The sequence below is a fragment of the Mytilus californianus genome, unplaced genomic scaffold (assembly GCF_021869535.1).
Source record: "Mytilus californianus isolate M0D057914Y unplaced genomic scaffold, xbMytCali1.0.p SCAF_9, whole genome shotgun sequence".
Classification (NCBI taxonomy): domain Eukaryota; kingdom Metazoa; phylum Mollusca; class Bivalvia; order Mytilida; family Mytilidae; genus Mytilus; species Mytilus californianus.
Genome location: NW_026262745.1, coordinates 49,426,551 through 49,454,187, shown reverse-complemented (window position 1 = coordinate 49,454,187; position 27,637 = coordinate 49,426,551). Strand labels below are relative to the sequence as shown.

Here is a 27,637-nt window from a genome sequence, read left to right as displayed (position 1 = left end):
GCTCATTTCTGATTATTGTTTCAACTATCAGAGGTAAATATTCTTTAAATCATTGAGACGAAATCCACAGAAAGACTGAAGAAAAGTATAAAATAACAACAACTCATTAAAATTGAACTATTTTCCCGTATTTGACCTTATTTAAGGTCATTCCTACGGTTACCTGGATGACATCATCGGTATGCGTGAATTCGAATCGCGCAACTCTTCACATCCGTCGGCACAAGACAAGTCTTGAACATAACCAGCAATCACCGTTTGCCAATAGAATCAAAATGACGACCACAGACTGTTACACAGGTGTTGGAGATGGTCAAAAGAATAGTTCAAGGTGTGACTGCTCGATAGCTTTATTAATAACAGAACTGTTTGATCACGATCGAGCAAAGAAACAGGCTACGATGTACTACCGGCAACAAATATTTTCCCCCTTTTTTAAAACAAACTTTTAAATTTGTATTTCACGTAATACTTGGTCAGAAGAATTATACACAAAAATAAAACAAGGTACCAGAGGTTTCAAATCACTATGACCGTTTTATTCTCGAGACAAGCCTCAGGCAGACTGGCTCTAAAAAGTGGTCTGAGCAAATGTCTGATAAATTATTTTACAAGACATGAATATTTATCAAACTAAAGTAAAATTTCAGACACTGGAAATTTCTTTAAATCTCGGGGTTACCTGAACCTGGCGATCACATTTCTGGTATACTAATGGCTTATCCTGATCCAAAGTCAAACTTGACACAACTTGTCTCTTAGTACTCTTACAAACACTTTCCAACCAACATCACTTTTTAACAAAGATCCTTCAGCAGCCATAGGCTGGGGGTGGGTCTGAGGGGTCCTGATCCCGAAATCCAGGGCTTAAAAACATGAAATCCCTAGGTCCCGAATTTAAAGAAATTTAAATCCCGAAATTCAAAAAAGTATTCCCGGATCCCGAAAGGATCAATCCCGAGCTTAACAACACTTGATTCTGGAGTCCCTATAAAGGTCCGACCCCCCCTCATAGGCTATATTAGAGAACACAAGTTACTTCCAGATACCTTCAATTGTCAGACATGATCAGATGCCAAGCCCAACCAGCAGCACTTCAGATGGATGGGGATGGCGTTGGTCTAATCAGAGATGTACATAAAATGCCAAGGTTCTGAACAATTTGTGTGGACTCATTTCTTGAAATTTCACATATAACATTAGACAATGTGATAGGGTTACTACTGTATACACCTAATTACTCATTCCAGTATTGTAGTATTTTTGGAAAAAAAAACAACCCTGAAAAATATTTCATTCAAGAATTGTGATCACCTAATTCAGGTGATCCAAATCTGGTACCATTAGTAAGGAAGGTTTGGTTGTGCTTGTTGCCATCACCAAAAAATCTTGACACATCGGGTATCCTGATCCTTGATCAGCAGAGGAATCTGAATCCCAAGGAGCAATTATGCTTTGTTTAGTGCAATTCATAAGTGTTGCATTATCTGGACTGATTGCCCTCGACCATAATCCTCTGTGGGAATCAGATCCAGATTTTACTTACCCACCGTTTACAGTCTCGTGTAATTGCTGATCGGGATGCCTGGTGTGAACTAGGTCTGTGAGCATGGCGAGATGGATACCATGGTGCCAACAGCTTAATTTTCAAATAGAAAAAAAATTTAAATGCCGCTGAAAATATGTCAACAGATAGAATATAAAATTGAAGTTAACAGAGCTTATTTCTATTCTTACCCATTTACCAGTCTTCTTGATAAATTCATAACTTCAAACTTGTATGATCATAGATCAAATGGTATTTCTTTTTCATGAATGTCTGACGGTGTTATTCAGTTAAGTAACAACAGGCATTGTGACATCTGACATGTACTACAGAGTTGGACGTGTTCAAAATATAAATTGTAGGTCACCTTTAACTTGAATAATGGTTTTTATACGACCGCAAAAAAATTTTGAGGTCGTATATTGGTATGACGTTGGCGTCGTCGTCCGGCGTCGTCGTCCGAATACACAATGGTTTTCGCACTCTAACTTTAGTTTAAGTGAATGGATCTCTATGAAATTTTACCATAAGGTTCAATACCACAATAGGAAGGTGGGGATTGATTTTGGGGGTTATGGTACCAACAGTTAAGGAATTAGGGGCCAAAAAGGGGCCAAAAATAAGCATTTTTGTAACTTCCAGACATAACTTGTGTGTTAGCATATGGATCTCTTTGACATTGTACCACAAGATTCCATATCACAAAGGGTCAATGCTGGGATTGATTTTGGGGTTAATTGCCTCAAAATTTTAGGAATAAGGGGCCAAAAAACAAGCATTTTTCTAGTTTCATGACAATAACTTGTGTGTAAGTGTATGGATCTTTCTGAAATTTTACTACAAGGTTCCATTTCACAAAGGGAAAGCTGGAATTGAGTGTTGTGGTAATTGCCCAAAACGTTTAGTAATAAGGGGCCTAAAAAGGGGTTTAAAATAAGCATTTTTTAGTTTCTAGACAATAACTTGTGTTCAAGTGTATGGATCTCTCTAAAATTGTATTACAAGGGACCATACCACAAAGGCAAGGCTGTTATTGAGCTTGGTTTGGGGGGAAAGGGGGGTGGGGGTGATGAATCATAAGGGGGGCGGGGGTCAAAAAAGGGGTAATTTTTTTTTTTCCTTTTTTTTTTGTTTTTAAAATTTACATTTTAAGTAAGTTATTTTTTATCACGAAGAGAAAGTAGGAATTGAGTTTTGGGGTTAATTGCTCAAACATTTATGAATAAGGGGCCAAATATTGGTCAAAAATAAGGATTTTTTTTTAGTTTGCAACAAAAACTTGTGTTCAAGTGTATGGATCTCTGTGAAATTGTATTGCAATGTACCATACCACAAATTGAAGGTTGTGATTGAGGTGGGGGATGATGAATCAAAAGGGGGTTGAAAAAATGTGTGGGAGGTAGGATTTTTTTTTTTCCTTTTTTTTTCTTTAAAATTTTCCATTTAAAGATGGTTGTTTCAGATTTATATATGAAAGAAAATAATAATGATACGGTTATATATCATGAGGAATTGAAATTTAAAATTATGTATATTGGAAATTTAGGTTACATTGGAAAGTAATAACTGGCTTTGGGGGAGGGGTTATGGCTCTAATGTTTAAGGAATAAGGGGAAAAAAGGTTAAAAAACAAGGGTTTCCATTTTAATAGACAAATAATTGAGTAAAGAACATTATTTAAAAGCAGTGTAAGGTTGGTAATTCAAACTCATTTAAATATCTCATCTACACTGCTTTTAAATTATGTAAATTGGAAATTTGCCAATAACTTTATTGTTAATAAATGCATTGGAAATTTGCCAACAATTTTAGTGTAATAAACTTCATTGGAAATTTGCCAATATAAAATTTTGCTGATGAAGGTTTTTTGTTTACCTTTAGCCTTGACTATGAAGTCATTTTCTATTTTTATAGCCTTATGATGTAGTTGAATTATTTAATACTTTTATGATGTGTTTAAATGGGGTTTTATCATGTTTATGGTTGCAAATTTATTGTTTTAGTATAATAAACTCCATTTAAAATTTGCCAATAAAAAAAATTTTTGTTTATTTTTAGCTATGATTATGATGTCATTTTCTATTTTACTTTTATGGTTGCAAAGAAATTTTTATTTTTAGATATTACTGTTAAATGATGCTGATTAAGGTTTTTGCTATGTTTAGCCATGACTATGATGTCATTTTCTATTTTAATATCTGTTATGATGTATTTAAATGGGCTTTTATGGTAACAAAGGAATTTTATTTTTAGATATTACTATAAAATGTTGCTGATGCTGATTAAGGATTTTGTTTAATTTTAGCCATGACTATGATGTCATTTTCTATTTTAATACCTTTATGATGTAATTTCCATTTTTAGATATTACTGTTAAATGATGCTGATTAAGTGTTTTTTGCTATGTTTAGCCATGACTATGATGTCATTTTCTATTTTAATATCTTTATGATGTATTTAAATGGGCTTTTATGGTTACAAAGGAATTTTATTTTTAGATATTACTTTAAATGTTGCTGATTAAGGATTTTTGTTTATTTTTAGCCATGACTATGATGTCACTTTCTATTTTAATACCTTTATGATGTATTTAAATGGGCTCCCATGTATTTAGATTTTTGATTATTTATACATGTTACCAAATTGGTCCACATTGAACAAAAACGGTCCAAATTTCAAACTTTATTACATTACATCAAACATTGAATTCTACATATTCTTTGATATATTGAAATTAACAAACAATTTAGTCTATGGATATTCCACCATAATAGGTAAATTAAATTTTTTCCAGTTCTTACACCACATTCATCCTGTGTCAGAAACCTATGCTGTGTCAAATATTTAATGACAATCCAAAGTCATAGCTGTATCAAGCTTGAATTTTGTGTCCATACTTGCCCCAACTGTTCAGGGTTCGACCTCTGCGGTCGTATCAAGCTGCGCCCCAGCGAAGCATTTTATTGGCAATTACTGTTAAAAAGTCTGCAAGCTGGGGTATCTGATCTCTAAATCACCTAAGGCTAGGGCTTTTTAATTTGGTGGTTTATGGATCAGCTGACCCTATTTTTCTGATTTTCAGGGGAAAAAATGAAAATAACATTTCATGGTTTTTATTCCTGACAACCCTAACAAATACATCATCCTTGAAATGTAAATAAAAACATCTGCATAGCAGCTACTTTCTGAAATTAAATGCCTTATTTAAGCATGTTTAATGATTCTAAAAAATGAAAATCAAGTAGTGTGTTTGTGTTCCTAAAATAGACAATCAAAACTGACCTTGAAATGTTGTTTGCACAAATAATTTTGTTGAACGAAACCTATGTTAAAAGGCCATTTGATAACAATAAGTTTGTTTTCCTTTTTTTTTCATAATACTGTAAAAAATAAAGGCAACAGTAGTATACCGCTGTTCGAAATTCATAAATCTTTTGAGAAAAAACCAAATCCGGGTTACAAACTAAAACTGAGGGAAACACATCAAATATAAGATTTTTCATCTAGATAAAATGGAGTGTCCCAACATGAAGGACATCAAGTTAAAAGTAACAGATATCCACAAACAATTTGGAATTTTATTGTTTCATAGATTGGGAAAAAAAATCTTCATTCATGTGGATATCAAAAGCAGGATTGCCTGCAAAAGGATGAAACTGATATCCTTGTTATTCCTTTGGACCGGTCTACTTCGTTTATGACACGGATGGTGAAAGTGTTATTTTTGTGCGACGTGTTTGCATTTTTTATTGCACATGTTTTCATGCTTGAAGAGCATCATTCTCTGTTTTTTCTGAAATTTAATAAATAGCAACAAGTAGCTGGTTTTTTTTCGTTCGTGAAATGATTATTTTTTTTTCCGTTTGTCTGTGGACATACCCTTTTTACAAATTTATAGGACAATGGCATGCATTGTATGTTTAAAACAGATGAGCAATTAATGTTTGGAACCAAAAATTAAAAAATAATGACAAAAAAATATTAGTAAGCTAAAATATTTATTTAATCTATAGATATTTTTTCTTCTATTTTTAAAGTGACTGACTGACACTAGTTCTTAACATTAAAAATCTGTACACCAACAAATTAAAAAAGCCTGTCCTTATTTTAGTTCTTACTGTTAAAAAAGAATAAAAACTAAAATGCTGTTAACCAATAGCACTTGCAAACTCCAAATTGACATAAGTAACATGAGTAATAAGTAAATACCACAAAATAGACAAAAACATGCATGTGATGCTAATGTGTACTGTCTTAAACTACTGTATAAGTTACACAATACTCCCAGTACTTACTGATACAGATTAAGGAAAGCAATCACAATAATTCTCCATAATTCTGTTAATCTTGTATGTTTTGTTGGAAAGTTTTTATGTACTTAGAATGAACATGATGAAATGGTTATAATTATTGTTTTGTACATTTTCCCAGAGTTCTGAGACCTCCAGGTGGTGGCTCCAGTGATATTTTTGGATCTGGTTCTGTAGGACACACCAAATCTGCTGCAGAAGAACAAAAGCAGAATTCTGCAAAAGCTGCTGCAGGTTCTAATATATTTGGTGGGCCAATTGACAACACTGACGACGCGTCTTCAGTTAGACATATCAACAGGAAAGCACAGCCATCCAGTCAGTCAACTATTTTTGGAGGAGCACCTTCAGCAAATGCATCAGATTTGAAGAAAAGAGATAAAGAGGGTAAAGCATTAGATCAGATGTTATTCACCATTTTGAAAATTTGTGTTCAATTTTTCCAACTACAGCTTTTAGAAGTCATTTATAAATTTAGACAAATTTAACAATTTGCTAAGGTTTAACTAAGCTAAATTATCATTTTGATGAAACCAGTCCAAATTTATGGATGACTTCAAATTTTAAAACTTGCACACAACATACACTTCTGAAAAAATGTATATTTTATGTATATATGTATAATGTAAATTGATGATGTTTCGTTGGATGTTGAGCTCACACTGTATTTTGTATAAACTTACATTTTGTACATAGTTTACATTGTTCTTACTGTTTTGCAGGGTTCTCAAAATGCCAGTGACAGCCTCATCACAGGCAAAAATATTTAAAAGTTTGAGTAAAGTTTAGTTGTTGACCTCAAATATACTTAAGAGCCCTGCATCATATAAATTGTGTAACATATATGAACAAATCAAATGGCTAAAGACATACCGTTTAAACTTTGTCTTTTTATTAACATAGTTCTTTTATTTTACCCTCAGAAAAAGTTTACACATGTACATTGCAGGTAGAAACTAAAAAATTATAACTGTAAGCCAATGAATCTGCAGAACTGGTACCGTTCAAGAATTTAATTGTTGAAAAGCAAGAAAATTCTTCTGAACAGCAACGTTTTAAATTTTAACAACTTGCAGTAAATGATAAAATTGCTATTTTTATTAGTCTCAAATGATGTAATTTCTCCATTTGACATTACACATCTACATATACAAATACAAATTTTCCCATATTTTATATATTTTTTTGCATTTTCAATTGTACAGCAAAATGTGTTGAATGGTCGAATTCTGCATTTTCACAGACTTATGCAAATATGTGAAATAATCCCAAAAGATTTAACAAGCATTGTTTCTTTTTAAAATTTGATACATTTAGATTTTTCAGGTTGTCATGTCTGAAATATATTGGTTGTAATCACCAGTAAGGAAAATTGAATAGTGCCAACACTGTGTTTAAAAATAGCATTGAAACAACATGAATCATCATCTTTTCATTCAATCCCAGATTACAAATGGTGTACTTAACTTCTAGTAGTAAAATGATATCATATGTGTAATACTTGACTCGCTGGCTTCATGGTATTTTCTGGTTTGTGACCAAACAAAAAAATCCAGCTTTACAGACCATATAATTGTCTGACAAATTGAAAGATACTCTGAACAAAAATGTTTTGGCCAATCTGGTTTAATGAATAGTGAAAATGATAACCTCATGCACTGATGAGATAATGACATTTTCTTATCAAAATCTTGAATACACAAAGCATACTTCCAATAAAGGCTATTCAAAAATTTATTGGGTGAGGCACTTAGATTAATTAAATAAGGACAGTTGCATTTTCCTTAGAATTTTGTAAGAATTATAAGTAAAATGAATGGGAGGTCCGGGTTTTAAAAAAAATGCCTCCCAATCTCACCCCACCCCACCCCAAATGTTCAATTATAAAACAGCCCTAAGGAGAATTGATAGTTTACAGGTCAGTGTTTTGAATAAAGCCTGACCACAGGTCTTCATATAGTAAATATCTGTGAGCTCTTGTTGTGAAAGATTCACAGAGGTCAAAAAGTTTTTGGAAAATATTGCCTCTTACATCATGGGCTTTGTTGACTTGAATATATATGTTCTTTAAAGGGATTAAATGTCATGTCCATTCAAAAGATTTTTATTGATTTCATATGTCATTGTAGACTAACATGACTAAAGATGTTTGCTGCTCACATTTCAAATTTCACCAGATGAGTCCTGCCCCCTGGTTCTTGGATAAAAGCCTGCTTCGTCATGTTTTTCTATGACAATGATTAGCAAGATTATTGTGTTATATGGAGCGGACTCAAAATAATCATTTTATCCATTTGCATGAAAAAAGTTTTGCATGAAAAACATAACATGTTTTAACTAGTATTATGTTTAATGCACTTTTTTTTTAAAAATTTATTTTTAAATAATCTTTATTTCACAACTGTTATTGAATAAATCTGAGTGTTAGAACCACATATGTAAATGAAATTAGGAATCAAAGCTCGAGCAGGGCTTTAATTCATAAGCGTTGTCTAGGATAAAGTATACATTGAAAACCCACGAAACCATGTCTGAATTGGGGAAAAAAAAAATTCCATCTTGAAAGAAGGCTGACATACTGACAATGGTGAATCTGCAATAAAACTTTCAAGTGAGCAGATTGCTGCAGTCCTTGTTATTTATTTTTTAAAGACCAGACAGTAAAAACTGGCATATTTATTATTGTATGAAAGTACATTCATTTGTGGAATTTAGTTCTTTTGGTTTGGGGAAAAAGATATTAATCAGTTGAAGATATGCATTTCATTTGATATTAAATAAATTACTAATAACAAACCCCCAAAAATCAATAAAGAATCATTAACCTATATAAACAAAATATCTTCTAACAATGAATTGCATAAAAATTATAGAAAAAAATAAAGGTCTCAATATTGCCGTTGTACAGCATACTACTGAACAAGTATGTCTACAAATGCCAAGTTCAAAGACTGCCATGTCGAGTTACCACTAATGATCAGACCAAACTTTTTTTCCAACATTGCATGATCTATGTCTAGAAAACATTTTTTCAGGATTTATTAGAATAAAAAGGATATAAAGATGGTTTGGGAGTGTACCATATGTAACATGCTGTTGTTTCTTCATTATTTTGAGATTGAAATTTGTGATGCATATCAACTAAGTGTGAATTGTAAATGTATCTCAGATTTATTCTATCATTTTTGTACTAACATTTTGGTTCTCATTGCAGAGTACAACTACACTAATAAACACCATGAAACAAAGACTAAAAGTAAGAATCTGTGTGAATTAAATTGTATGATGGTTTTTAAATTTTTTGGGATAGCAGATTTGAGAATTCATTGGGGCTACTTATGGGTTGCAATAATTCTTCCACAATATGGTATCAGTATCACTCAGTTGTTTTTAATTCAGCCCCAGAATGATTATGTATCAAAGAATTTAAATATCGAGCATGCAGGGCTTGCTTTTCTTTTCCATGACATTCACAATTCATTGAGATTCTAAATTTTTCTTTTGATAAATTGTAAATATTTAACTTTGGTAGATGTAGCTAAAGATAATTTCTTGGGTATCCTATGCATTCAAAGAACACAAAGATCAAAAGACAAGAAAATTCAAGGGAGAAACTTTCAGGAGTACTTCAGATAAAACATCACTCATAAAAGAATCATTGAAAGCACTTTTTGAGGACATTATTGAAATTGGTGTCCTTACCATTATCATGATTATATTCCTCTCACTGTTTAGTTTTTGTCGCCTTGACAGCATTGGCACATCTCATTTCCAAGGAGATTATTTGGCCCTGCCCCTCAGTCATGGTCTATTGACTTTGAAACTTTTGCTTAGTTTACATGTATTAGTTTTTGATTAGGTCAGTTAAGTGGGAACCACTAGTGGTAGGTCAATAATATTTGGTATGCAGTCGTATAAGCATTGGCATATCTCATTTCCATGGAGATTATTTGGCTCTGCCCCCTTAGTCATGGTCTATTGACTTTGAAAATTTTGCTTAGTTTACATGTATTAGTTTGTGATTAGGTCAGTTTAAGATGAACTGCTAATGTTAAGTCAATGATATTTGGTATGCAAATTTATTGGCATTTGCAAGTGTCATTTCCATGGAGATTATATAGCCCCACCCCCTTATCATGGTTCATTGACTTTGAAACTTTTACATAGTTTTACAAGTTAATGTTTGTGTTTAGGTTTGTTTAAAGGGAACGACTTATAAGAAGTCAATGGTATTTGGTATGCAGTTGTATTAGTATTGGCACATCTCATTTCCATGGAGATTGTTTTACCATGTACCTTCAGTCATGGTTCATCGACTTTGAATATTTGCAAATTGAATACTTAATGTTAAAGTATTGCTATTTTAATTTCAACATTCGCATTATCAAAATTACAAAAAGGTGAAACATATCTCTGTGATAACAGTTGATTAAATAAATTTGTTATTTACATTAATTACAATTTAAAAAAGATTATCGTATTCTTTTGAATAGAGGTATTTGAAATAAACCTGAAACCTGTGGTAATTTATGTAACACAAACACTAGGTGATTGGTTACAGAGTGAGACACCAATAATGTAAATTAACCAATGAGGGACAGGGTTTTTGTTTTCAAAGAGGCTATGAACATCATGAAGTAATGGTATACATTGATATATGTTAATATTCTGGCATGTTGAGCATTCACACCTATTAGACTTAAATTTATTTATTAGATTGAATGAAGGTAACATATTTGATACTAGCTAATTTGACTAACTTGTACAATGTGTCAGTGCCTGCCTGACAGTACAATCAAATACTGATTCAAAGCAAAGCATTCTTTTATGCACTAAATTCTGATAAATATAATCATTGTAGATTGTGCAAATTTTGCTTGAAAATGATTGCTGTCATTGTCTGCCTTTTAAGAATTGTTTCTTTAGGTTAAATTTTAACAATTCTAACAGCATGCAAGCATGATGGGTTAATGCATGTTTAATAGAAAATAATGTCATGGCTACATGTAGTAGCATAGTTTTCAGTCGCAATCATATTAATTACTAAATTAGCCTTCTGAAATGCAGCATGGGTGGTACGGTATTACTGCAGAAGCCATTCAATTATTAACCTATTGTTGAAAATGGTCAATTCTTTTTCAATTGTTCGGAAAAAAAACCTTTTTATTTTTATTGATAGCTGTAGATTTCAAATTATCTATTTAAGATGAAATATTGGCTGCTACCTCATTAGTCAAGCAGTTACACTGGAACAATTTTAGTTCAAACAGTTAACAATATTTTGAAAATTTTTTGTTACAATCTATTAGTAAAATGAATTGGCCACTTGGTAGAAAATCAATGAATGGTTTCTGATGTAAATGTATATGTTAAGCATGCTCTTCATTAACTTGCTACAGGTGAAGAATTTCCTGCTTATGATAGATCTGTATATGCGGCTCAGATGACCCCTCAGAGAAGGAATATTCAGCAAGGTATTTATTTATGACAAGCTTGTAGAGGGCCATTAGGGGACTAAAAGTTTAGGATATGGTGACAAAACCATCTTTTTTTTGCCAGCAATTTGTTGACACGAGTCCAATGGAAAGGGAGAACCACAAAAAAAGTATCCTTGAAATTATAAAGTTGGTTTATAGTTATAGGATTCTTCAAATCTTTAATTATACCCCACGCAACGAGTTGCGGAGGGTATAATGTTTTTGACCCGTCAGTCCGTCTGTCCGTCCGTCAGTCCTGTTTCTTGTCATCGCAACTCCTCTCAAAGCACACAACAGAATTTCACGAAACCTTTTTAGATAATAAGGACATACTATGTAGTTGTGCATATCGACAGGAAATTACGATTCAATTCTTTTTCTAGGAGTTACGCCCCTTTGAACTTATTTACTTTAATGTAATACTGCAACAGTTTGTCATTGCAACTCCTCTCAAACCACACAACAGAATTTCATGAAACCTTTTCAGATAATAAGGACATACTATGTAGATGTGCATATCGACAGGAAATTACGATTCAATTTTTTTTCCAGGAGTTGCGCCCCTTTGAACTTATTTGCCCAATATACTACTGCAACCTTTTGTCATCGCAACTACTCTCAAACCATACAACAGAATTTCATGAAACTGTGTAGATAATAAGGACATACTATGTAGATGTGCATATCGACAGGAAATTACGATTCAATTTTTTTTCCAGGAGTTACGCCCCTTTGAACTTATTTGCCCAATATACTACTGCAACCTTTTGTCATCGCAACCCCTCTCAAACCACACAACAGAATTTCATGAAACCTTTTCAGATAATAAGGACATACTACGTAGATGTGCGTATCGACAGGAAATTACGATTCAATTTTTTTTCCAGGAGTTACGCCCCTTTGAACTTATTTGCCCAATATACTACTGCAACCTTTTGTCATCGCAACTCCTCTCAAACTACACAACAGAATTTCATGAAACTGTGTAGATAATAAGGACATACTATGTAGATGTGCATATTGACAGGAAATTATGATTCAATTTTTTTTTCTTACACTTATTTTATTTCTCCAATGACAATGTGGGGACATGGGGTATGTGAGTGCGCTCACTAAGGTTCTTTAATTTTACAACCATTGAACTGAAGTCCAGTGTTCTCCCCAGGATTTTTGGATAGCACCAGGGTAACGCGTGTGAACAGCTTGGTGAAATGATTCATACAATCAGTTGTGTCGTGTGGCGTCGCTATATTTCTAGTTACTGCAGTTTTTATGTCTCTTGTTTTGTTTTAATACTGTGGTACTGTGTTATGTCAGAATATTATTGGTTAAAAAGATCAATAAACAGTTTGTATTCTGTTTAATATTTTTTAAAAATAAATAAAAAATGATTCATTACATAATATTCATCTAAATTTAAAGTAATTAAATCTTTTATCCATGATCAATAAAAATAAAATATCATTCAAACAGGAACATTTATATTGTTAGATATACTGTTCCCAGATTCAAAAGAGAACAAAAATGTTCAATTTAAAAAAACTTTCTAGTTTCTAGAAAGAAAGTTGTTGTATGTGAAAGGATTCCTGTCATAAGGAGATATAAAATTAACAAGAACAAAATTGTGTTTTAATTTGAACCAGTTTCTATCTTAAATTTTAATAAAAAGAAATTTTTCATAATTTTAAAACATTTTGCCATAGATTTCATGTACATGTAAATATTAACTTTTCTTGTCTTTGGTGATAATCAAACATAGATACAGACTTAATACTGCACTGAAATCTAAATCTTTATTTGTCATGATCCATTTAAAAAGAATTCCTAAATCTATAAATTTATCTTATGACTATATATACATGTAGATCTATAAGTAACATATTCAATGTCAACAACAAAGTCTCCCTATTTTCCCGCCTAAATGACAGGAAGTAGATATAAATAGATTTAACATGTTCTTATGGATTAAAATAGCAAGATCACTTCTGTTATTCATTAATGATCATATGGATATAGATATCCAGTTTGAAGGTACAGTCATGCATTTTATTTATAAAATAGAATAGATTGCAGTTAATTGTAAATAATCATGAATATTCTACATGAACTAAGGGAGCTACCATTTGATTTTTTTGGGGGGGGGCTAGGATGAAATTTGAAAAAAATAGGCAGGACAGGAGTTTTGAGTAAATAAAAGGACCGAATAGAGTAAAAAATAAAAAGGCAGGACAGAGATTACAACTTTAAAAAAAGCAGGACAAAATTTTTCATCCTAGCCCCCCCCCCCCCCCCCCCCCCCCCCATAAAAATCAAATGGTAGCTCCCTAACTGGGTCATGTGATCCTTCCCCTTTGAATTACTTGTTGACAGTTTGAAACCGGAATATCATGCAATAACTATGTCACAATTAAAGATAATTTTGGCCATGGTTTAATCAGAGACATATAAAACTATAATATAAGTATTGAGCTAACTTTAAAATGTACAAAAATATGTACCGTCGTGTGTACAACTATCGGGTCAACACGGTTTGTGTACAAAGTATTTCCCTACTTGTCAGGTGGTGAGTGAAGCCTTAAAATAGTTATCTATGATCATAAAGTTATGATCTCTAAATTAAAACAAAAGAATCATGTAAAAAATGTTAATTACATCAATTAAATCCAATCAACAAAGGTTAACCTCAAAGGTAAATCGATCACATGGTGTAAACAACCCGTGTTGAACTGGTTTGAACTGGTCAAATTTCACCTGGAATTTTATACCACACGGAATAGATTTAATAAGTCGTTTAACACTTAACCGATTTACGATTTTTTAACTGAAAATTTTAGCACCACGGAGAAAAATTATACATCGCGGTAAGAACAATACCACCGCGGTAAAAAATTATACATCGCGGGCCCGCTGTCCTTTAATGGCCTGGGGAGAACACTGGAAGTCTGAAAAATCCTTTAAATGATAAGTCACCTAATGATATTAAAAAACTTTAAAATATGCAATGTCCACTTAAAATTTGGTGGTCATCATCTCAACTTGCTTTTCAATGTTTAGCAAGTTTATTCATTTCAATGTATAATTTACCTTGTACTTTGGAAGGAGATTATAATAAAAAAAAGCTAGCCTGCTTGTTGTTTTGGCTGGATTAGCTTTGAAACAGAGACTGACCTAAAGCCCCATCAAAAGTAATTGAGGTAACTAAGAAGAAATCTGCCAATGTGACATTGGATAAAAAAATATAACAAGTCTGTCAAGCAATCAAAGCCTCTTATTAGTCTAATTACAGTTGGGGGAAACATTCTAACAAAGTTTTAAAGGTGCCTGGTATAAATCTTGATGGTGACACAAAGGTCAAGCCCGGCAGTATAAAGTTAGCCAAACTTGACCTCATTCATGGCCAGAAGGAGATTTCAGTCCTGAATTATACTCTTGTCCTCAATTTTAAAGAGTGGCCATTGTTAAAGATGCATATAGATGCAGATGAGCAACACAGGCTCTATATAGAACCTCTAGTTCATTAACGTCTTACCATGTTATAAATACATTTTAGAGTAAAGTTGGTTTTTTAAAAGATTATTGAAGGAATGTATGAATCAAATTTTTGCATAATATATATTATGCACTATTACTTGTGTAATTCCCTAAATTTGATTGAAATTAGGTGTAGTAAAATTCTAAATTAACTGGTTCTGACCATTGACAGGTGTTTTATGCAAACTATTTGATGGAGGATTTATAAGAATTAAAAGAAGTATTGTGGTAAACAATAGTAGTATTTTTTTTTGTAATCCCTGTAAAAAGTGATCTGAAATGAATTTGCTTAAGTGTTAATTAGGCAAATTGTTTCAGATTCATTGTTGTTTAAAAAAAAAATAGTTGTTGAAATATAATTCAAAATCTACATTGGAGGCTAATTTTATTTATGTAATAATCACATTACTTTGGTTCCATGCACTGATAATAACTCTGTGATTGACAGTTTCTTGTTGCTGACTTAGTAAATGTTTATGATTTAGTTTCAAGCTACAACCCAATAACAAATGAATCCTATACTGACCAAGAAGATCCACAAGACCAACAAGCTACAGCGAAAAGACGTGGACAAAATAATGTTAATCAAGTCTCCAGTTTTAATGTCATCACTAACCAAACATATGAAGATGACAACAGTTATCAGCAAGCCACACCCCTTAAACCTGGCAAAAGAACATTGAGTAATTCAAAAGACGAAGGTGTGATTTTGTTTTTCTTTTTGTTTGTTTGTTTGTTTGACAAATCCATATTCTGTTTTATGTAGTTTGACGCTAGAATCACGTTAGAAATTTTCTCTGCTCTACAATTGATTTAAAATTTTGAAAAAAAAATTGTCATTTTGGATACTTTTGTTCAAAGAACAATGCAAATATGTGGAAAGACGGCAATAGATTCAAATGTGATTATTTTTTGATTCAAGCAAAAAATTGAACCTTAAATAATAACAGCTAGATGATTTAAAAAGAAAGTAATAATTAATTACCTTTCAGGTTTGCATGGTGGTAATGGGTTTAAATTCACTCTTAAAATTATATTTTTTTCTTGTGGATGGGATTTCTTGTAGAGCTCTGATTTTAGAACACACTTAACCTTATTATCATTATTTTAATTTTAAAACTGACCTCACTTTGTTTAATTTTGTTTTAATTGTACCTCTTATTGGATGTGGTAGAGGGCAAGTAAAAATTTGGCAGTTACTAGAGTTTGGATCCGGGAGAATTTTATCAAGAAAAGACTTGTTTGTGTGGTCATGAGAAATCTAGAAAATCCAGTTAATATACCAATTAGCTTTTGATAATATTTTTGCCCTATAAATCCCATAATTGATTGGGAAAACTTGACTTAAAACTTCTTTTAAAAAAAAAATATTTTCAATTGTCAAAACTTAAATTCTGCACTCTTGCATAAAAGCCTTAATTTACTAATTGGTCCACATATAAAAGGAGTTATTGAGGCTACAAATTGAGAACAACCCAATAAAGTAGCTGTCATACATCTTCAGTCCCTCGCACACCTATTGCAGGTAACCTCTTTTTTAAGTAACCACAATTCATTTATACCTGAAGTATTTCACCTGTATGTAAACAATGACATACTTGCAAGCAAATGGATGTCAAGGATGAGGTATGGTATGAGCCATTATTTAGCCTCTGAAATTACAAAAAATAGCAAAGTTCTTCAATTCTTTTAAATAATGTCAATTCTACTGAAAAATGGACAGGGTGGTGTAATTTTAATATTTCTGTTCAGAAAAGTCCTTTTTAAATATAACTATAGGGTCATTTTCATGACAAAATGAATGTATTTGACACTTTTTAGATTTTTATAAAATTATTTATTAGCCAAGGTCTTACCCAAAAAGATATTTTACCCACATTAACATATTTAGATACGACATCTTGTAGCAAAATATCATTTCTGGTCAGGCTTTAGCACATATCTTAATATAAATAATAAGATCTCTAAATGAAGCTTTTTTGACAGTTTTAAATTTTTCATGAAATGTGAAGTTTGAAGCCCTCAGACAATTAAAAAACATTAACACAATGAGTTAACTGCCCAATGTTTTGTGAATATCTGAAGGATGTATTTTGAAATTTTGTTTAATAACATTTGATTAACAAAATCCGAGCAAAAACAAGGGCATTATCATACCTCTCTTTCATCCAATCAGTATTGAGTTGTACAAATGTAGTATTGTGTGACTTCCTTTGCATGATCTTGCTGTGACTTGTCCAAATAAAGTGTGTGACTTCTTTGCATGATCTTGCTGTGATTTGTGTGTTGTTTTACCAACTTTGGTACTGTTATTAAATATTCAATAGCATGCAATAGATAGTAGCATTAACTCTGTATTTACTTGAGGCAATATATACATAATTGGGTGTTATTTCAGATTTTTATGAATGTTTGTATGCATTTGAATTAATTTCAGAGATAAATAAAAAATCAATAAAAAGTAGAAAAAATAGATCTTAAAAGTATATATTTAATACAAATGTTTACCTTTTTAATGGATTTCCATTCGATAATATTTTCGCAAGTTTAATAAACAGTTAGTTAAATATTATAACCAATATTTACCTGAAGTTGGAGTTCAACATGTCCAAGTTATATGCAAAATTATTATAGAAATCTGGCATAACAGCATTTACTGTTACTTGATCTTAAATGTAATGATTTTAAGTTATGTTGCATGTATGATGAGGTGTATATTCATTACTAATATGTAGTGTAAAGATACGCAAAATAGTTGTAAACAAAGGAATCTGGCAGAGATATGTTGTCTTGTAGACAAATTCCCTGCATGAAGATATTAATGGAATACACATAATCTATAGTGTTCCACTTTTATTATATATGGTGTGAAAATATGTTATATGATGTATTTAATATCTTTCAGTTTTTATTAATACACCCTTGGCCTTCAATGATAACCATGTACCATTGTTTGTCCTTCCATCCAACCACCTCTTGCCATTACTCAAGACATGAAGAAATATTTACAGAACTTTTACACAAGGCTTGGAATACAACTCATTATACAAGCTTACTTTTATGTTAATAACTCTCAGATTTATTGTTTAAGATAAATAGGGCTTCTATTTATGTTGAAAATTTAATGACAGTTTATGAAGATGTCTCATGATGTCTTAAGTTTGCTTTTTTTAAATTCAATAAGACAATGTTTGGTTTTATATATCAAGCTCCCTTTTGGTTTTTACAATATCAAGATTAGTGATATAATTTGCACATCTCATTATAAATGTAACCTGAGTTAGCTCTCTTGGATCTGCACAAATTTTTACATAATTCTTTTATCATGCTGACTAGAGACATACAACTTTTTGATTTTAATAGTCTTTTGAATTTTTATTTTTGGAGTCATACATTGTAGGTATTTAATAGTTTAGAATTTACAAATATTTAAATATCCTGCTATATAAAGTTAAGTTTTCTATATTGCAATTTTCGAAAAGCAACCTCTTTTTAAATTAAAAAAAAATAATAATGATATGACCTTTATTGACTCGACTTATTATGGTATAATGTCAGTTCACACATTAAACAAAAACAAGAGAATGCTTTGATCAAATGAAATGAAGCTTTTATGTAATATTTTAATTTTTGGAATAGATCTCCCTTTTGATTTTGATTTTTTTATAGGTAAATGTCATTCCCGAGTTGCAGGATTTAAACATAAAATTGAAGGTATTTTTTATATGCCTAAAGTTATCTGGCAAGTTTTTCTGCAAAGAAAAAGTTTATCAATTCTTGTTTGTTATTCCAAAGTTATTTGAGTTTTTACATTAGATTTACGCAATTTTTCAAATGTTGCACACTAACTCGAGTATGCTTGGATCAATTTACTTCAACACTTGCACTGTTGTTATGTATTTATACTGGTTATTATATGAAAGAAAAGAAGTCAGTGAAATTAACATGTCTGATTAATTTGCAATGCTTCAACATGAAACCCATTCTCCTTATTTTATGATGAAATTATGTAAAGAAGGGGCATTTAGACCCCAGTTTGGACCAAAGGAAATAAAGTGTATGAGAGCTATTATAAATTTTCTCATAAAGTTTGGAAATATATAATAGAAAGAACACGAATATCAATACACATGATTTTTGATGTAATACACATGATTTTTGATGTCATGACATCACAATTCCATCAAAATATGCACCGTTTTCATATAAACGAAGAAATTTGCTGAATTTATGCAGTTTTCCATATTTATTTCCTGTATAGAAACATCTTGCTCAGCCAAGAAACAATAAAATAATTTTAGAGGAGCTTTATTATAGCTATTTATATAATCTCACCAAATAGAAAGTTGTTTCTTGAGTGTACATGGACTTTTCCAGTCAACTTTATAGTTTAAAAGTTGATGTAAAACAATGAAAATGAAAAATGAAAAATTTCGTCATGGTTACTCGTTAACTCTTTAAATGTGCATTTTATTTTTTATTTTCTGAACACCTTGTACCGTAGTGAAGTTTGCACAAATTTAGGAACATGTATGGTAACTATTCAATTGATTGATTTTATTATGAGGTACGTAATTTATTTTGATGGGAAAATTTGATCTACAGTTTTGTTAACAAAATATTTTCTGTTAAGAAATAAACAGAATATTTTTAATTGTGTTATTGCATAGTCTTTAATGGTAATGTGGTCTTGATCCACTGATTTTGGAGATATAGAATGGTTAGTTATTGTCTAGTTGTACAATGAAAACAAGGCTTCAAGATTTGAAAATCTCAGACTTGGATTGTTTTTATCGCATTTCAAGTTGAGTTGAGGGTAAATGAACCACATAATTAACTTTATGAAGAAATGTTGTTAGCATCAAAGACGAATCTTTATTCTGTTTATAGCATGGTTGTACTGCAAATATGACTGCAAATAAATTTGTTGTATAAAGTGATTATTATATATATATATATGTATATATATATTTTAGTTTGTAGGTTGTAAACATTAGATAAAGAATTTGGAATACATCTTATATACAAATGTTGTTTTTCCATTTCCATTAAATATTTATTTTTTCATTAAAGGAACAGCCAACAGGTAAGTAATGTTGCTAATTCCAAAATGTGAATGAAATATACAATATAGGTTTTAACATACATCAGTGAAAACAGATGATATTTATATTTCAGCAAACAAACAGTGTGAGCTCAGCATATTAAACCTCAAATAAATGATATGAGTTAATACTTCAAGAACTGATTTGAAAATATTACACCTTTTTTTTTGTTTGAAAAATCTAAATGGCAAGACACGTTTTGAATTGTTTAAATATATTGATAAATGTCTAGAATTATTAAAAATTTGAATTATAAAGAGTTTGGTGTGTTGCCCATTTTTTCGACATAGAAATATTTAATATTCATGTTAGAATAAACATTTTTTATTTTTCATTTCAGGAACTTATAACCCAATAACTGGAGAACTTATCGGTGCAAAGGTAAGATATTAAAAGGGAGCAGGTAGTTAAGCTTTTGCAAATAGTTAAACCTTAAAATCTTGCTTTTGATTGCACAAATGTTACAAGATAAAAAATTGATTTATGGCTAAGTTTTAGATATCTTTACGCCACCATTTCAGTATGTAGATGAACTTTGGTATTTTAGGCCAGAAAATAAATCTGAAATTCTCATCACTACTAAACCATCCATTTGTTAAAATTTTCTTTATAAATGATCATATAGAAATAAAGAGATGAGGTATGATTGCCAATGAAACAACTAGCCTCTAGTCTGATAATGATGTGGATTTAAGTAACTATAGATCATCATATGGACTTAAACAATAAGCAAGATGATAATGTATATAAAAATAAGAAGATGTGGTATGAATGCCAATGAGACAACTCTCCACCAGAGACCAAATTATGTAGATGGCTAGAAACTATAGGTCAAAGAACGGTCTTCAACAATGAGCAAAACCCATACCTCATAGCACGCTATTAAAAGCCCCAAAATAACAAATGTAAAACAGTTCAAATGAGAAAATTAACGGCCTGATTCAGTTTGCTATAAAAGGCCAAGACATGACAAATAGGGAAACAATTCAAATGAGAAAAACCAGCAACAATTCAATTGAACTTGAAGAATGTATATGTTATGTTATGTACCTATTAAAAGTTCATAAACACTTCATAATTCTCATTATACTATGTAACATATTTCAGGATGATGCACCACAGAGAAATTCCTCAAGAGTTATAAACCCCCCAGGTGGAAAATCAACAGGCTTATGGTGAAGATAAATACTGGTCAAGTCAACAGAGTCTCATTGATATATGACTGCTTGTTCTTAATTTAATATGCAAGGGTTATGACATGCTCACCAAGGGACTAGAAAGTTTTATTTGTAATTGTTTGAGACTTGTGTTGAATCTGGTTGTTTATATTGTTTCTATATTGTATAAATGTGAAGCTACCTGACTTCCACATCAGAAATGTAAAATATGGTCATTTTGAAAATACTGGCAGGATTCAATATGTCAGTTAAATGAGTCTTTTCTTGTAAGATATTAAAATCTATGACTGATTGTTGTAGCTTGTATTTTTTGCTGTCTGTTTGGCTGAAAAGAAATGAAATATGTATATAGCTCCTTCCTTTTTGTGAGAAAGTATTACATATTTACTTTCAATTATCAAATTAACACAAGAAATCTTGGATCAGATTTCAGCATTTTTTTCTAGGGAAGAAGAACTGGGATGTATATATACCAAACAAAAACACTGACATATTTTTTCCAACACAAATCAAATGAGTATGATTTGTAATTACAGCATAACTTGTGCATCAGTCTTTTCAGTGTAAATATTAGCTATTAAGAATTAATGGTATTTAACAGATTTTTGGTCTGAATGAATTGGATTTGTTGTCATATATGAAACTCTGTTTTTAATTGTGTTCACTTTTAAAATTGTTAACATTCCATTGCCGTGTAAAAAAAAGTACACCTTGCATATGCACCTCAAAAGTGAATAAAAAACAATTGTGAAATTTTTTTTTTTACTTGTGGGAATTTTAGCAGAAGCGTGGTCATCTATTAAAAATGGTGGGATTCTGTCTTTCTAGGGAGTTCTTTTTTTCAGATTTGGAAGTCAGAAGACGAATGTTTAAGCAGATATATTGTGATATTTATTTATTGTCAAACCAACCCTATTTTTATACTGTATGTGTATAGACTTGTTAAATAGCATAGGGATCAAGGTTTTCATTTTAATTACAGCTAACCATATATCTTTTGTGTTTACTCCATAACAAATGCTCCATGGTGTCTTCAGTTTTTTTTTTCTTTTAAAATTTTTGTGCTTTGGAATCTCAAATTTTTAAGATTTATGTTTATTTTGAAGATTGTACAAAGTACAGCTGTGGTAGAATTAAAAATTATTTTGTTTGTTTACATTTAAAAAGAATAGCATTTGCTTTTTAAATGCTTTGTCAGAATAATATCTAGTGTTCAATTTCATGATATATAATAGATCTGTACATGTTACCCTTCTAAGATAAATGTTTGCTTTTCTTATATAAATGTGTAAATTTTAACATGATCAAAAGTTTATTCATAAGTGCATGTATTTTAAAATGTCTTACTGGCATTTAATTTGCCAATTCAGAATATTATGAACAGTTTCATATATTATACATTCAAATGGTATAACTTGAATTTATTGGCTTATGGCCATTGTTTTTGGACTTTTTAACCAAAAGAAGTGCTTAATATACATTTTGGGATTTTTTACCAACAAAAATAGAATTAGGAACTGTTTTCAATTAAAACGTTATGAGTTTTATGCATGTAACAAATGTTACCATAATTTCTTATATTCTGAAATGGCAAATTGTTCATATATAATTATGGTAGCAATATATCATCTTTGCTGCAAGATGAGGTGCAATAAAGATATTGTTTAATGTCAGCATTTAGGTACATCTTCTCACACTTAGTAACGTGTTTGTAGAATATATTTTGCACCTTTATAGCGTCCTTGCCATTATGTGATTAGCCAAATGTTTTTGACATATATCTGCTCAGGGCGATAAAGGTTTTCTTTGAAGAAATGATTTAAATTTTGAATGGATCTATTTATTCATTTATTTTAGTTTTTCATCTCAGTTTTTGTGTTGCTTGTGCTGATAACATGATTTATAACAGTATTGACAAACATCATGGCAATTTCGATCTCATGAAGACAATTTGAAAAATATATTTGATGATACATACTTGATAGGCAAACCCACCAATGAAAGCCATTTAAAAGTAATAAAGCATATATATTATATACACATAATCTTTAAACTATTTTTGTGTTCCATTGTTTTCAAAAATAATTGAATTAAACACAAGAGTGCATTTGTATGAGAAAAACACAATGGTGATTTTTTTTTTTAAAGCAATAAAATATGAACTGAATATATTTTGAAGTTTGTGCTTAAATGGAATGCTTGGTTATGATTGTTGTAAAACACTGTGATTCACAAGTGCTTCTGAAGAAAATTGTATTTATTATTTTCAATTATTAGACTAAGCATAGATATGAACTAGATTGCTTAAAGTAAATTATTTTTTCTATTATTATTAATTAATTTTGCAGTTAGGAAAATTATCAAATTCTGCAGGTAAAAGATGAAAATTTGCCAATATTTGAGACTGAACCATTATTTGTTCGTATTGTATGGTAAATGTTGCTGCACATGTTTTTTTGACATTTGATATGATTTTTGAGGACCAGTGCTTTATGTTTCAATTCTTTTTTTACACCAAAATTATGTTAACATCTAACAATACAAAAACATAATAAAAAAAACTTTACCAAAGTAATTTTGTAGTCTTATTTTTGAATTTAAAATTTGAAAAGTTTTTTGTCTCCCCTGGACATAGTTGATTGATTGATTGGTGTTTAACGCCACTTTCAACACTGTTGTGCTATTTCGTGGCGGTTAGTTTTTATTAGTGGAGGAAGCCAGAGAAAACCACCAACCTTCAGTAGGAAAACTGACAATTCTAGTCAATTGAGATTGGAGTCAGGTGCACCTGCCCTGTGTGGGATTCGAACTCACAACCTCAGTGTTGACTGGCTAGTGATACAGTAGTTTGACTACTTAGACCACTTGGCCACCAAGACCCCTGACATAGTTGAAAGACTAAGGTGTGCTGTTTCTGGTCTCTGTGTCAACAATGTATTAGTTTTGTGTGATATGGTCAGTTTATGTGGAACCACTAGTGGTAGGTCAATGATATTTGGTTTACAGTTGTATTAGCATTGGTGCATCTCATTTCCATGGAGATTATTTTGTCCTGCCCCTTCAGTCATGGTCTATTGACTTTGCAACTTTTGACTTAGTTTACTTGTGAAAGTTTGTGATAATATCAGTTTAAGATGAAGCACTAATATTAAGTCAATGATATTTGGTACACAGTTGTATAAGCATTTCCAAGTCTCATTCCATGGAGATTATATGCCCCACCCCCTCATCACGGTACATTGACTGATACTTAGTTAACAAGTTTAAATATTACCATTTAGATTCATCATTTGCATTAGAGTCATTAGACTATCAAAATTACAAAAATGTGTGACATATCTCTTTGTTTATTGCTAGATATGGTGAAGAGGAGAAAATGATTTCAAAGAAATTTGTTTTACCTTTATTTCTACCTATATTAATAAATATTAAATAATGATTGATTAGGATTGAGAGTTTTCCTGGCAAAGGTCAGCAGGTCTCTCCCCAAACTCCAGCTTTCTCCACCAATAAAAACTGGCCGCCATGAAATAGCCAATAATGCTAAAAGTGGTGCTAAAGATTACAATGAATAAATAAATCCTTGTTTATTTCAGATGTTTCACACACAGATCATAGTTTTGTTAAACAACAATCTATTTATTTGAATTTTAATTTGTCTATAGCAATTTTTATACGACCGCAAAAAAAAATTTGTGGTCGTATATTGGTATGACGTTGGCGTCGTCGTCGTTGTCCGAAGACACATTGGTTTTCGCACTCTAACTTTAGTTTAAGTGAATGGATCTCAATGAAATTTTACCATAAGGTTCAATACCACAAAAGAAAGGTGGGGATTGATTTTGGGGGTTATGGTACCCACAGTTAAGGTATTAGGGGCCAAAAATAAGCATTTTTGTAACTTCCAGACATAACTTGTGTGTAAGTGTATGGATCTCTCTGACATTGTACCACAAAGGGAATGCTGGGATTGATTTTGGGGGTAATTGCCTCCAAATTTTAGGAATTTGGGGCCAAAAAGGGGCAAAAAACAAGAATTTTTCTAGTTTCATGACAATAACTTGTGTGCTAGTGTATGGATCTTTATGAAATTGTACTACAAGGTTCCATATCACAAAGGGAAGGCTGGGATTGAGTTTGGAAATGATGAATCATAAGGGGGTTCAACAATTCTGGGGGGGGAGGGGGGGGATTTTTTTTTCCTTTTTTTTCTTTAAAATTTTCCATTTTAAATTGGTTATTTCTGATTTATATATAAAAGCAAATTATAATGGTATGGTTTGAATAGGTAAATTAAAAATTTTTAAGTTCTTAGACCACATTCATTCCGTGTCAGAAACCTATGCTGTGTTTAATATTTAATTACAATCCAAATTCAGTGCTGTATCCAGCTTGAATGTTGCCCCAACTGTTCAGGGTTTGACCTCTGCGGTCGTATCAAGCTGCGCCCAGCGGAGCATTTTATTCCCGCATCGTTTTATGATGAATCCAGACATGACTGTAATATCCACCGCTGGACATGAAAAAGCTTAATCATATGAAAATGTTGAATACCTTGAAGCATTGATTAATGTTTAAGTCTTTCATAATATAAAACTTTTCAAATATTAAGCAGGTTCCAACATTAAATTGACGTCGACACCTTATAAAATAGAATATATATTTTGAATAGAAAAAGTTGTTTTCTATGTCCAAGGATTGCCAAATTTCTAAGAATGAATCACACAGTCACTATTTGAATGCAGCATTCACTAACTAAGTAGTTAATAAAAACTGGTCGCCATTTAATAGCCAATAATGCTTAAAGTGGCATTAAAGACCAACATTTTTTTTTAATTTGACTATAGCAATTTTTACAACATCGTTTAATGATAAATCCGGATATGACTGTAATATCTGCCCCTGAACATGAAAAAGCTTAATAAAAAAAAAATGTTGAATACCTTGAATCATTGATTAATTTAATTCCAGAAATAGTTAGAAAATATGTCAACCATTTGTTAATCAAGTTCCAATGCTAACTTAACGTCGACACCTTATAATATAGAATATCTATTTTAATAGAAAAAGGTGTTTTCTATGTCCAAGGATTAATTGCCAAATTTCTGAGACTGAATCGCACAGTCACTATCTAAATGCAGAATTCACTAACTAAGTAGACATGTCTTTGACACGCAGAACTTTGCATCACTTACAGTGTCTGTAAAGATTCTATGTGCAAAACTGACACAAATTGCTACAGAGTAACGTTCATACTAACCTTAAGTCGTCAGGTTTCAGTTCTGTAGTTCCCAGTGAAGACATTTATTTTTACGTTCACACATTTGAGGTTCACAGTTTTCTGTCAAAGGTCGTGATTCTCTACTGGCACTCCGGCTTTCTCAAACTACATATTAAAACTGGTCGCCATCAAATAACCAATAATGCTAAAAGTAATTCAGACGTTTTATACACAGATCATAGTTTTGTTAAACAATGATCTATTTATTTGAATGTCAATTTGCCTACAGCAATTTTCCCGCACCTTATTATGATCAATCCGGATTTGACTTTAATATCTGCCGCTGGATGTGAAGCAGCTTATCAAAATATCAAATAAAATACTTTTTGAATACCTTGAATAATTGATGAATTACATATTTCAATACTGCAATACATTTAGAAAGTCAGTCAACTATTTTTATTTTTATTTTTTTTGAAGAATTACAAGATAAAGCGATATGGATGGGGCCTTCGTTAAAAAGTCAGCATATGAAATTAAGGAGATGTGGTATGATTGCCAATGAGACAACTATTCCCCAATGTTCCATCGAAGTGGATGTAAGCAATTATAGGCAACCGTACAATGAGAAAAACCAACAATGAGAAAAACCCATACCGTATAGTCGGCTATAAAAGGCCCCGACATGAAAAAATATAAAACAGCTGGTCAATTGAGGAAACTATCGGCCTATATTATAACAAAACAATTTATGAAAACAAATTTGACAGACACGAAACAACGACAACCACTGAACTACAGGCTCCTGACTTTGGGACAGGTACATATAGAATGTGGCTGGGTTAAACTAGTTTGCTGGAGCCAAACGGCCTCCCCCTTAAGCCGGGACAGTGGTGTTACGGCACAACATAAGACCAAACTATAAAAATCAGTTGAAAAGGGCTTAAATCATCAGATCGATACAAAGCAGAAAACATCTAAAGAAAACACAGACTGGACATTGGCAGTTAGGGTATCTATAAATCCCACAACAAAAAAGACACTAAATAAAATATGAGAGTACTCGCAGTTACTAGTCCAGCTAGTTCAAAGACAATAACAACTAATAAAGAAATCATGTATCTAAAACTAAAACATCAATCAAAACACATCCAACATCCAATGGATTTAATGTAAAGACGTCATTAACAGTCGGAGAAAAACACGACCTTGGGCAATGCAAAAATATAGGTATCGACATATTTTAGTATCGTGAATGTACATATATTC

At 31.5% G+C, this 27,637-nt stretch overlaps 1 protein-coding gene and 1 long non-coding RNA gene across 3 annotated transcripts; one reads left to right on the top strand and one right to left on the bottom strand.

Moving 5' to 3' along the window:
• Positions 1 to 180: 180 nt before the first annotated feature.
• On the top strand, positions 181 to 23,722 carry LOC127716221 (jupiter microtubule associated homolog 1-like). 2 transcript variants are annotated; one of them, XM_052222334.1, is made up of 8 exons: positions 181 to 331; positions 5,978 to 6,243; positions 9,071 to 9,112; positions 11,256 to 11,330; positions 15,350 to 15,565; positions 19,938 to 19,950; positions 20,310 to 20,350; positions 21,077 to 21,184. In XM_052222334.1, the coding sequence occupies exons 1-7, from the start codon at positions 276 to 278 to the stop codon at positions 20,317 to 20,319; spliced, it is 678 nt and encodes a 225-aa protein (XP_052078294.1). In that variant the 5' UTR covers positions 181 to 275; the 3' UTR covers positions 20,320 to 20,350; positions 21,077 to 21,184. The 2 variants fall into 2 exon arrangements, with proteins under 2 accessions (XP_052078294.1, XP_052078293.1); XM_052222333.1 differs by lacking the exon at positions 19,938 to 19,950 and having other exon boundaries at positions 21,077 to 23,722.
• On the bottom strand, positions 11,340 to 15,343 carry LOC127716222 (uncharacterized). The gene is made up of 3 exons (XR_007988816.1): positions 14,269 to 15,343; positions 12,316 to 12,475; positions 11,340 to 12,147 (listed from the first exon to the last, which is right to left on the bottom strand). It is a non-coding gene; the product is annotated as an uncharacterized LOC127716222 (long non-coding RNA).
• Positions 23,723 to 27,637: the final 3,915 nt, after the last annotated feature.

Coding starts and splice junctions, on each gene's coding strand:
- LOC127716221 (XM_052222333.1), top strand. CDS start 276: ATGACGACCACAGACTGTTACACAGGTGTTGGAGATGGTCAAAAGAAT. Junction 332..5,977: donor GGTCAAAAGAATAGTTCAAG/GTGTGACTGCTC, acceptor ACATTTTCCCAG/AGTTCTGAGACCTCCAGGTG. Junction 20,351..21,076: donor GAGAACTTATCGGTGCAAAG/GTAAGATATTAA, acceptor AACATATTTCAG/GATGATGCACCACAGAGAAA.